This window comes from Cetorhinus maximus, chromosome 9 (assembly GCF_964194155.1).
Source record: "Cetorhinus maximus chromosome 9, sCetMax3.hap1.1, whole genome shotgun sequence".
NCBI lineage: Eukaryota > Metazoa > Chordata > Chondrichthyes > Lamniformes > Cetorhinidae > Cetorhinus > Cetorhinus maximus.
In genome coordinates, this window is record NC_135887.1 from 88,258,110 (window position 1) to 88,270,925 (window position 12,816).

The 12,816-nt window shown below is 44.0% G+C and overlaps 1 protein-coding gene across 1 annotated transcript; it reads right to left on the reverse strand.

Annotated features, from left to right (window-relative positions):
* Nucleotides 1–240: 240 nt before the first annotated feature.
* Nucleotides 241–11,877, reverse strand: tmem258 (transmembrane protein 258). The gene is made up of 4 exons (XM_078549060.1): nt 11,726–11,877; nt 7,105–7,214; nt 3,620–3,771; nt 241–412 (listed from the first exon to the last, which is right to left on the reverse strand). Exons 1-3 carry the CDS (start codon nt 11,726–11,728, stop codon nt 3,645–3,647), a joined length of 240 nt encoding a protein of 79 aa, XP_078405186.1. The 5' UTR covers nt 11,729–11,877; the 3' UTR covers nt 241–412; nt 3,620–3,644.
* Between the last annotated feature and the right edge of the window lie 939 nt (nt 11,878–12,816).

Consider the following 12,816-nt stretch of genomic DNA (forward strand, 5'->3'; position numbering starts at 1 on the left):
GATCCTGCAGACTGCAATGTGATAATGATCAGAATTTGTCTTCAGTGATGTTGGTTGAGGGATAAAATTTGGACAGGGCACCAGGGAAATGCCCCTTCACTTCTTCAAAATAGTGCTATGGCATTTTTATGTCCACCTGAAATGGCAGATGAGGCCTCAGTTCTTGAAAGAGGAACTAATTAAAAGACACAACAAACCAGGCAGAACAGCAAGAAACATTTCAAAAAAAAACAGCAAACAAAAATGTTAAAGCTTTTATCTTTTGGTTTTATAAGAACATATTCTGTACAAAGTCCAGGTGCTACTCAATGGCTCTTGAAGAGCTGTCGCTTCTTTAATAGCTGGTTACATTGGGGTTACAGTGAAGTCAGTGCAGAAACAGCGCCTCCTGCTGGAATGGTCCCTCATATTTCTATATAGGATAGAAAACAGACAAGTTAAAAATGGATAATTGTTACTTGTACTTAAATGGTGCCTTTAATATAGAAAAATGTACCCAAGATTCATGGTAAAACAAACGTGAGCCAAAGGGTAGAGGATTAGGAGTGGTGACAAAATACTCGATCAAAGAGTTGAGTTTTAAGCGGGAAATGGAGGCGGAGGAGCTAAGGGAGGAAATTTCAGGGTGAGCCATAGGCAGCTGAAGTCATGGCTACCATTAGAAGGGAGATGGGATGCAGAGTCAGAGTCGACGGAACAGAGTTCAGAGGTTATAGCACTGTAAGAGATTAGAGATGAAGTGGCTAGACTAGAGAGAGATTTACACTTAAGGATTAAAACAAAAACATAACCAGACAGGATAAATATCAAAAATATTTGTTAGAGACGAGGGTGGAAATAAAAAAGCACAATTCATTGAGTTTGTTCATTACATTTTGTCAAGATGTATTTTTTTTTAAACTCTTCATTCGTCAGAACTAGCAATACACTTTTAGAATCAGATATGCCTCTTTTCCACTCCAATTTTCTCTCCACTTATTCTAAAGGTGTTGACTTGCACTGCAGCACAGTCCCACAGATGCTGACAGTCCTTCAGTATGTATTATGAGACCATTTTTCACAGAGAAACCCACACTGGAGCCATCTGGAGGACATCGGAGAGCAAAAGGCATCACAGCCGAATCTGCATTTGTCTTCACCTGTGATCAGGCATGTTTTTTGTTCCAATCCCTAGACTTATAGAGAACCTTGGTTAGATCACACCTGGAGTAGTGTGTGCAGTTTTGGTCCCCTTACCTTAGGAAGGATATTACTGTCATAGTGGGAGTGCAACAAAGCTTCAACAGACTTGTTCCTGGGATGGCAGGAAGGTCCTATGAAGAAAGAGTGGGGAAACTGGACATGTAATCTCTAGAGTTTCGAAGAATGAGGGGTGATCTCATTGAAACCTACAAAATAATTAAAGGGATAGACGGGGTGGATGCAGGTAAAGTGTTCCTTTGGTTGGGGAGTCTAGAACCAGGGGACACAATTTCAAAATAAGGGGGAAGCCACTTAGGAACGAGATGAGCAGATATTTCTTTACTTTGAGGGTTGAGTGTCTTTGGAATTCTCTATCCCAGAGGGCCATGGAAGCTATCATTGAATATGTTTAAAAGAGAGATTGAGAGATTTTTAAATACCAATGACAAAGGGATATGGGGATAGTGTGGGAAAAGGGCATTAAAGTGGATGATCAGCCATGAATGCACTGAATGGCAGAGCAGGCTCAATGGGATGAATGGCCTACTCCTGCTCCTCTGTATTGGGGCACTGAGGCCAATTACAATACACTGCTACCCAATGAGAAATCGACTAACTGGAGCATTGATCTGGGCCAGTCTGATCTGACAGGTTTAGGCCCTTACTAGGTGGCGGATTTATCAAATGAGTTATCACTGCTGCATTTAAATTTTCTTTTCCACTCTCATCTCCCCCTAATCACACAGCATCATGCACCAACAAGAGAGAATCCAACCATCGCCCCTTGACTTTCAATGGCATTACCATCACTGAATCCCCCACTATCAACATCCTGGGGGTTACCATTGACCAGAAACTGAACTGGACTAGCCATATAAATGCTGTGGTTACAAGAGCAGGTCAGGGGCTAGGAATCATGTGATGAGTAACCCACCTCGACCCCCCAGAGACTGTCCACCATCTACAAGGCACAAGTCAGGAGTGTGATGGAATACTCCTCACTTGCCTGGATGAGTGCAGCTCCCAAAACATTCAAGAAGCTTGACACCATCCAGGACAAAGCAACCTGCTTGATTGGCACCACATGCACAAACATTAACTCCCTCCACCACCAACACACAGTAGCAGCAATGTGTACCATCTACAAGATGTACTGCAGGAATTAGACTCTTTAGACAGCACCTTCTAAACCCACGACCACTACCATCTAGAAGGATAAGGGCAGTAGATAGATGGGAACACCACCACCTGGAAGTTCCCTTCAAAGCCATTCACCATCCTGACTTGGAAATATATCACCTTGTCAAAATCCTGGAACTCCTTCCCTAACAGCACCGCAGGGCCTGCAGCAGTTCAAGAAGGCAGCTCACCACCACTTTCTCAAGGGCAACTAGGGATGTGCAATAAATGCTGGCCTAGCCAGCACAGCCCACATCCCATGAATGAATTAAAAAATTATTTTCTGGAAAGAGGACAGGCCCTTAAGCCCCATGCTGTTGTTACTTTATGACTAGGAGCAAAGGGTGCGAAAAGAGGCAACTATCTTCAATTTTCAAGCCCCCTTCTCCCACATACTGCCCTCCCCACCCCCAGTATATCTACAGTAGTCTGTTTCAAATATATCTGGCAATATGGAGTGGCACTGAACAACCCATCAGGACTGCTAACCCCACAAGAACTATCATCCTCATCAGGACGGCTATTGCGAATGTGGATTGTAGCTGGGCACTTCTACCCACCTACTCATCGACACCCTTTCAGACAGTGACTGACAACAAGCCTTACAGAGCTGGCATAAGAGACAAATTTAGTGAAGAAAAAATACAAGTACATTTAGAAACAGCACACAACTTTCAAAGCAGAATTAGTAAATCTATTGTGAAATTAGTTTTTCAGTCATGCATGCAGTAAAAATCAACTTGCTTTATTACTACTTGCAAAAGATAGGAGGAGCGTGCCATTTGATTCCCAGTTAGCTGATCTCAGTTGGGGGAAATGCAATTAGTCTGATTAATGGCTCTGGGTTCCCACCCTCTTTCACTATCCAGTGACCCCTGCTGGAAAGTGTGCATGCAAAGACATCAGGTAACTCAGCTCTGATACCCTTCAGTGTCAAATACTCTATTCTTAGCCTTTGAGATCACAACTGTGCAAAGTACCAAAGGCCATCCAGAACCTATAAGTCTGCACCCTGACACCCAAGAACACATACTGTAGCACCTTCAGGAAAGAAGAAAACTGTGGTGTGGGGTTGAAAAAGGAAAACTAGGGCCTTAATACAGTACAACTGGACATTAGGGCAATATAGCACTCAAGTAACATTCCACACAATATTAAAGTGTCCAGGTTTAAGTGCAATTTGTTAGTGTATTACACAATCACCTGAAGGACAACCTGAGGGTTATACTCATAAAAGAAAACAGAAGCTGCTCCTTACCTTCCCTGCACACTTACAGCTGTCCTCATACATAGATCCCGACCCATAGGAGGAGGAAAAGTACTCCAAATCCCATAAAAAGAGAAGCCACTAGGGAAATCAGCAGTTCTTTGTAGATATCCCGTGTGTATTTGGTAGATGTTACCTCATATCTAATAAAACAATTCAGGAAAACTGGTTGGTAATTGGATTTAGTTTCTGCAGCTCAGGTTCTGGTGGAAGTACCATTTGTAATGAGGAGCTAGCATTGTAAGCACTAGAAAATCTCCCCTTTATTGTCTGTGGTATCTCAGAAGATACGATACTTCATATGAACTTGAGAATTGTACCATGCAATACAGTGTATTATTCTGCTGCTAAGGATGGAGCAGCAACCTGGTCTGTGTCTTTAAGGCCACATGGCACATCCAGAGAGTAGCTGCTGCAGAAGTTTCTCTGTAGGCGAGATCTGCTTGTGAATCCATGACTCCTTCCCAAGATCAGAAGAAACCAGCAATAACTAACTCTTTAAAAAGAGTGCAGGCCAAAATTTAAATGCAAAAGATGCACCTCAAAAATACACATAAAGACATAGAAACATCCTACAAATCAAATCCCCAAAGCTTCACATGAATTCCACTCTTTTAGCCTCTCAGGATACTACTGAAGATAGTGTTTCAGACTGAACCATGGATCCACATATCATTGCCATCCTGTGCTACCACACAATTCTTCATGTGAACCTAGATAGTGTGGGCAAGTTACTCAGCTATGTAACACAACAGCGTCAAAGTCTGATCCTATTCCTACCCAAAGCCTACATAAGCACTTCCAGGCATGGGAATGCTGACTCTGTGCCTTTGGTAGTACATGATGCAGGGGCCTAAAGTTGCAGTCTCAATGCCCGGAGACCAGCTAAATTAGGAACCTTTCTGCTCTGTATGACTCAATAATATCAGTGATATTTGTTCATGGAGCCACTCCATATTTACAATACTTTTAAATATTCAGTAACCAGATTTAAAAATCCTTTCAAAGTAATTTTGACAATATCTGCCACAGTGAAGTTATGCTGATCATAGATGACATGAGGGGGGGCCATTGCTGAGGAATAGAATAATTCTCCTTTTAGCAATAAGCACTTTCAATAGCGTATATTTATAAAGCACCTTGAACATAATAAAATGCCCCAAAGTGCTTCACAGGAACGTGATAAAGCAAGCTTTAGCAGAGTCACCTAAAACTATATTAGGGAAGATGGTCAAAAGCTAGGTCAAAGAGGTGCAGTTTAAGGAATGTCATAAGGGAGGAAATAACAGTAGACAGGTTTAGGGAGGGAATTCCAGGTCTTAGGGCAAAGGCAACTGAAAGCACAGCCAGCATTGGTGGAGCAATTAAAAATCGGGATGCTCAACCGGTCAGAATTAGATCAATGCATTTATCTGAGGGGTCTAGAGAGGCCGAGATAGGGAGAGGCAAGGCAATAGAGGAAGTTGAAAACAGGATAAGAATTTTGAAATCAAGGTTTGGCTTGACCAGAAGCAATGTAGGTCAACAAGTACAGAAGTGATGGGTGAACAGGACTTGGCGTAAGGAAACAAACAGCAGAGTTTTGGATTACCTCAAGTTTATGAAAGGTAGAATTTGGGAAGCTAGCCAGGACTGCATTTGAATAGTCAAGGCTATGGGTAACAAAGGTTTGGATGAGGGTTTCAGCAGCAGATGAGCTGAGGTGGGACAGAGATGCTACTGAGGTGGAAACAGGCAGTTTTAGGGATACGTAGTCAGTAACTCATCTCGAGGTCAAATATGACACAAGTCGTGAAAAGACAGGTTTCAGCCTCATCCAGTTGTCAGGGAAAGGGACGGAGTTGGAAGCAAGGGAACAGAGTTTGTAGCAGGGACTGGAGACAATGGTTTTAGTCTTCCTAAGATTTAACCGGAGGAAAGTTCTGCTCTTCCGATGCTGGATATTGGACAAATAGTTTGATAATTTAAGCAACAGTGGAGGAGTCAAGAGGTGGTGTTGAGGTAGAATTGGGTGTCGAAACCAGAGGGACCAGAAAACTGATGCTGTGTTTTCAGACACAGAGTTTTGGATTACCTCTGGTTCAAACATGGTCAAAAAAGCAGAACTCACGAGGTGAGGTGAGAGTGACTGCCCTTGACACCAAGGCAGCATTTGACCGAGTGTGGCATCAAGGAGCCCTAGCAAAACTGAGGTCAATGGGAATCAGAGGGAAAACTCTCCACTGGTTGGAGTCATACCTAGCACAAAGGAAGATGGTTGTGGTTGCTGGAGGTCAGTCATCTCAGCTTCAGGACATCACTGCAGGAGCTCCTCAGCCCAACAATCTTCAGCTGCTTCATCAATGACCTTCCTTCCACCATAAGGTCAGAAGTGGGGATGCTCGCTGATGATTACACAATGTTAAGCGCCATTCGCGACTCCTCAGATAATGAAGCAGTCCATGTCCAAATGCAGCAAGACCTGGACAATATTCCGGCTTGGGCTGACAAGTGCAAGTAACATTCGTGCCACACAAGTGTCAGGCAATGACCATCTCTGACAAGAGGGAATCCAACCATTGCCCCCTTGATGTTCAATGGCATTACCATCACTGAATCCCCCACTAACAACATCCTGGGGTTACCATTGACCAGAAACTGAACTGGTCTAGACATATAAATACTGTGGCTACAAGAGCAGGTCAGAGGCTGGGAATCCTGCGACAAGTAACTCACCTCCTGACTCCCCAAAACCTGTCCACCTCCCCACTTGCCTGGATGAGTGCAGCTCCCACAACACTCAAGAAGCTTGATACCTGGATGGGCACAGCAGCTCGCTTGATTGGCACCACATACATAAATATTACCTCCACCACCAACACACAGTAGCAGCAATGTGTACCATCTACAAGATGCACTTCAGGAATTCACCAATTCTCCTTCAACAGCACCTTACAAACCCACGACCACTACCATCAAGAAGGACAAGGGCAGCAGATAGATGGGAACACCATCACCTGGAAGTTCCCTCCAAATCACTCACCATCCTGACTTGGAAGTATATTGCCGTTCTTTCACGGTCCCTGGGTCAAAATCCTGGAACTCCCTTCCTAACAGCACTGTGGGTGTACCTACACCACATGGACTGCAGCTGTTCAAGGAGGCAGTTCACCACCACCTTCTCAAGGGCAACTAGGTCTGGGCAATAAATGCTGGCCCAGCCAGCAAAGCCCACATCACGTGAATGAATAAAGAAAATGATGTCACTGAGGTTCAGCACGTAGATGAGAAATAAATAAAGCTCGTGCCAAAGACTGTCACCCAACAACTAGGTTGAGGGTATAGTAAATTCATTTCAGCCAAGGGAGAATCTTCTGTCCATTGCTCTAGGTTAGAACTGAACATCAATCCCAGGGGTGAAAGGTGAATATCCTAACCCACTGGATCATCCTGTCATCAATATAATGCATTAACCAGTCACAGTCTGAAAAGGATACACAAAAAACCATGCTGTAAAGAACATGCCAATTGCAAGAAGAACCACTGTCAAATGTGGAAAGACAGCAGGATTGACTGGGCTTGTATATCTAGTCATAGCCTCCAGCTCCTGAAAAACAAAAACATGTATGCAATTAATATACCACAGCAGTGGTACACACAACACTCTATAGTTCCATAAATGCCTTAATTGTCACTATCTTGTCCAAGTTACCATTCTTCATCAGGTTAGACAGTAAATCTTGAGAAGGTCACTGGACTATGGAAAGCATCATTACCAAAGCCAATCCTGTCCTTAGCTGATATCCATGTGCACATCAGGGGTCAATGAATAGGAATCATAGAAATTTACAGCACAGAAAGAGGCCATTTGGCCCATGGTGTCAGTGCCAGCCAACAAGTAGCCATCCAGTCAAATCCAACTTTTGAGCACTTGGCCCGTAGGGTACTTCAAGTGCATAGCCAAGTACTTTTTAAATGTTATGAGGGTTTCTTCCTTATAACACCTTATCAGGCAGCAACTTCCACATCCCCAATAGCCTCTGAGTGGAAAAGAAAATTCCCTCAAATCCACTCTAAACCTCTTACTTTAAATCTATGCACCCTGGTTATGTACCCCTTAACCAAGGGGAACAGGGTCTATCCACTATCTAGACCCATCACTATTTACATACTCCAATTAGATCTCCCCTCAGCCTCCTCTGTTCCAAAGGAAACAACCCCAGCCCGTCCAATCTTTCTTTATAACTAAAATTCTCCAGTCCAGGCAACTTCCTCAAATCTCCTCTGTACCCTCTCTACTGCAATTACATCCTTCCAATAATGTAGTGACTAGAACAGCACACACTACTCCAGCTGTGGCCTAACTAGCATTTTATACAGTACCAGCATAACCTCTCAGCTCTTATATTGTCTGCCTTGGCTAATAAAGGCAAGTATCCTGTAAGCCTTTTTGACCACCTTATCTACCTGTCCAACCACCTTCAGGGATTTGTAGATGCACTCCAAGGTCCCTCTGTTCCTCTACAGTTCTCAGTATCCTACAATTTATTGCATATTTCCTTGCCTTGTTAGCCTTCCCCAAATACATTACCTCACACTTATCCGAATTGAACACCATTTGCAACCGTTCCACCCGCCTGATTAGTCCATTGATATCTTCCTGCAGTCTACAGCTTTCTTCATTATCAACCATAAGGCCAATTTTTGCATCATCTGCAGATTTCCTAATCATATCCCTACATCCAAGTTCAAATCATTGATATATACCACAAAAAGCAAGGTACCTCTTTCTGAACTCTGCAGAATTTCACTAGAAATAGCCTTCCGGTCACAAAAATACCCATCGGGCACTACCCTTTGCTTCCTGCCTCTGATCCACTTTGCCACAGATCAAATGGACTATTACTTTTGTGACCAGTCTGCCATGTGTGACCCTATCAAAAGCCCTGCTAAAATTCAAATGGACAACAAATCCACTACCCCCATTGATCTTCCTTGTTACCTCAAAAATGGCAATCATGTTAGTCAGACACAACCTTCCATTAATAAATCTATGATTTTCTTTGTTTAATCCATGCCTTTCTAAATGATGAGTTATCCTGTCCCTCAGAAATATTTCCAATAACTCTCCCACCACTGGCTGACTGGCCTGCAATTACTTTCTCCTTTTTTAAACAACAGTATATTAGTAGTCCTCTGGCACCACACCTGCAGCCAGAGAGGATTAGAAAATAATGCTCAGAACCTCCTCTTTCTTCTCTTGCTTCCTGTAGCAGCCTAGAAGACATTTTGTTCAGGCCTGGGGATTTCTCCACTTTCAAAAGATGTTAAAACACTTCATACTTCCTTCATCTAATTATTTCACACTCCTCCTGGCTGACTGCAATCTCTACAACATTCCCTCTCTTTTGTGAAAACAGATGCAAAGTAAATATTAAGAACAATACCAATGTCCTCTACCTCCAGAGGTTACCCACAGTCTTTAACTATTTCTTTAACTATCCTCGAGATCTTTATGCATTTATATAAAAAATTGTTTTCCTTGGTTTTACTTACCAATATTTTTTCTTGTCCTCAATTTCCTTTTAATTTCACCCCTACACTTTTCTATAGGTTTCCTGCAGTATTAGATCCTATGATCTGCCATTAGCTTCCCCTTTTACCTTATCCTCTCTTTTAAGCCCCTTGGTGCACAGAGGCTTCTGAATTTATTAGTCCTGTGTTTTCTTTTCAGGGGAACATACTTGTTCTGAACCCTCACCATCTCTTCCATGAATGCCTCCTAATGATCTGGCACTGGTTTACTTCAAGCAGCATGCAGCCTAGCTGAATTTATTTCTAAACTTCAAGAATCACGAGGCCACTTTTGAACTCGCCTGGTGCTATTCTAACTTTTTTGAAACAGATAAATGAAAGGAGACCTGAAGAACTGTATTGTAAGTGTGAATGGGCTATTCTGTGGCAGCTGTAAAAACCTGGGCTCAGTCACTCTCCATCCATTGGCAGGTAATGGTGAAAACAGAAAGCAAAAAATCAAACCAAAAGTAAATCCTGCACCATTACCTTAGCAACGATTAAGTCAGCTGTGTATTGATTTGAGACTACTACTTGCTGAAGTAACAGAAATTATTTTCTTTCAGGATCATGTTTAAGGCTCTTTCCCTAGTGTTCAATACTACAGGGTACTTACATTTTCACAAGAAATCTGTGGGGGAGGTTAATGCTCCGCATTAAAAGTTGTTAATGATAGCAAACATTCCTTTTGAAGGGTAATGAAGCTGAAGTGATGAGACTACCCCATGGGAGAGGGTCTCTCTCGATGCAGGTGATTTTTACAAGGACTTCAATGAAGACATTAGATCGATATAACCCAACATTACAGGCAGATCCTTCTCAAAGTATTTTGAAAGGACTAAAAGTTGTAGAGGAACAGGTCACAGGGAATAAAAAAGCTTCGCATTAAGCTTCAAGAACAGGATAAAGTGCAGCCAAGTAGGCTAAAAAGCCTCAATTTATGAAATAACTGGAGGTGAATCCTCTTATTGCAAGGTTGCACAACAGAGTCCAATAGCAAGATTGTTACTGCAACAGTATTTGATATTAGTCTATTGAGGATGCAAGCTGGAGTTAAGTAAGACATTAAAGAAATAGGATCCAAGGACAGCAGAATGCTTTCAGCAGTAGTGGTGATGTTTGGGATTGGGGTTTGAAGCTCAGCTCTAGATCAAACAAAACAGCAAGTGGCCAAGCTAATCCTATGGCAAAGGCCAAAAAGTGATAACTCCTCCTCAAACTCAGTGTCAATTCTTGGCTGATTACACTTCTGTGAAGCACACTGATACATTTTCTACCTTAAAGGCTCTATATAAATATAGATTGTTAGTTAGGTTCTGTCTTCCTGATTTTGAACTGGATTCATAATCACTGGAAATTTTGCAGCTTCACTGTGCACACCACAAATACCACAAAGCAACCTTAATACCATTAACCCAAGTTTGGATGTCCATTCACAGAAGCAAAATGATTTACAATTAGTGCTGCCATATACAGCTTCCCCTGTACTCCAAAATCAGATGGAACAAGCATTTTTAAAAGGCCGCATTCATACGCAAGACAGAAGTCCAATCACATATACACAGCTTCAAAAAAAACTGAAAATCTGTCTTCATTCAAAATTATTGTAGGATGGGAGACGCTGAAGTTAGAACGCCCAACCAAATCAATAGTGACCAAATAGTTAGCATTCTGAAATATAGGGCAAAACAAAAATAATTTTCAAAAATAAAAGACTTTAAGCACGCAATGTACAAATTTCACAGCTCAGCTTCAAATGAAGATGGTTCCTTAGCCACTCCATCCCAGAATACCCACAAAGTCACCGGGGAGACTCTGAAGCAAGTTCAAAGGTCGTGGCCTCAATCACCCGTTGCTGGTAAGCCGGGACGGGTTCCCCGCACGCTCTCCGGGACGGGAGCAGCGCGGGGCGGGTTCCCCGCACGCTCTCCGGGACGGGAGCAGCGCGGGGCGGATTCCCCGCACGCTCTCCGGGACGGGAGCAGCGCGGGGCGGGTTCCCCGCACGCTTTCCGGGACGGGAGCAGCGCGGGGCGGGTTCCCCGCACGCTCTCCGGGACGGAAGCAGCGCGGGGCAGGTTCCCCGCACGCTCTCCGGGACGGTATCAGTGCGGGGCGGGTCCCCCGCATGCTCTCCGGGACGGGAGCAGCTCGGGGCGAATTTCCCGCACACTCTCCAGGACGGGAGCAGCTCGGGGCCAGTTCCCCGCACACTCTGCGGGACGGGAGCAGCGCGGGGCGGGTTCCCCGCACGCTCTCAGGGACGGGAGCAGCGCGGGGCGAGTTCCCCGCACACTCTCCGGGACGGGAGCAGCGCGGGGCGGATCCCCCGCACGCTCTCCAGGACGGGAGCAGCTTGGGGCGAGTTTCCCGCACACTCTCCGAGACGGGAGCAGCTCGGGGCGAGTTTCCCGCACACTCTCCGGGACGGGAGCTGTGAGCGGGGTGCCCCTCCGTTAATCAGCAGCCCCCGTGTCAGTGCAGTCACTTTGGGCCGGGCTCCTCTCTTATTAATACCCAGGGAACCGGCTCTTCTCCCTCTCACCATCTTTTCGTTTTTTTAAGGCCACGTCTCCACGGTGGAAGTTACGTCACCACCTAACTACCTCTTCCGCACTGCATTCTGCCTAGTGTAGTCATACCTTTTCACTTGCTTTAAATTCCGTTTACTTTCACATTCCTAATTTTACACACCGACACGTGGAACATTTTTATACTTTGTAAATAAGGCGGAGTTGGACCCCGGGCAGGAAACGATCTTTATCAACACGCGTATAGGTGAACGACTACAATTCCCATGGGCCATTGCGGCTTTCGCACATGCGCAACCAACTAGTCACGTGAGTTGGTGGCGCGCGCACACACACCTGAGTATCAGAAACCCAGCCTGTCAATCATACTGAAGTATCAGGGAACTTCTAGTCTGCATGCTGGTTAATGAGAAGGTGCTACCGTGGTACAATTTACATACGAACTTTCGCTGGTGTCCTTTTTACTTAGTTCTGTTGAAGAGTCATACGGACTCAAACGATAACTGTGTTCCTCTCCGCAGATGTTGCCAGACCTGCTGAGTTTTTCCAGGTATTTTTATTTTTGTTTTTGTTTTGGATTCCAGCATCCGCAGTTTCTTGCTTTTATTTCGCTGGTGTCCACCTGAATTAGTCTTTCCTCTTGTTGTGGTATGGGATCTTGCTGTGTGAAAAACAGTTGTCCATACAATAATCATTGCATTCCAAATGCATTATATGTGAAGTCCTTTGGGAAGTTCTTAGAGTTGACGCTGTGCCAGTTTAACTGAGAAAATGTTAAGCTCAAGTTAGTTAAATTCATATAAACTTCAATGTAAATGCTCCCAGGCATCAGTGTAGACAAGTAGTTCAGCCAATTCAATTCACTCCATGTGATATCAAGAAACGGCTGAAGTCACTGGATATTGCAAAGGCTATGGGCCCTGAAAATATTCCAGCAATAGTACTGGTGTTCCAGAATTTGCCGCGCCCCTAGCCAAGCTGTTCCAGTACAGCTACATCATTGGCATCTACCTGGCAATGTAGAAAATTGCCCAGGTATGTCTTGTACAATAAAAAATTCTTTCGAGTTATCAACAGTCACAGATTGCAACTCTTTTGATTACAA

Bases quoted from the DNA above. Each gene is read 5' to 3' on its own strand.
- tmem258 (XM_078549060.1), bottom strand. The intron at 3,772-7,104 runs GTATCCTTTTCA...TTGTTTTATTAG, and splicing joins TTTACAGCATGGTTTTTTGT to ATATGAGGTAACATCTACCA.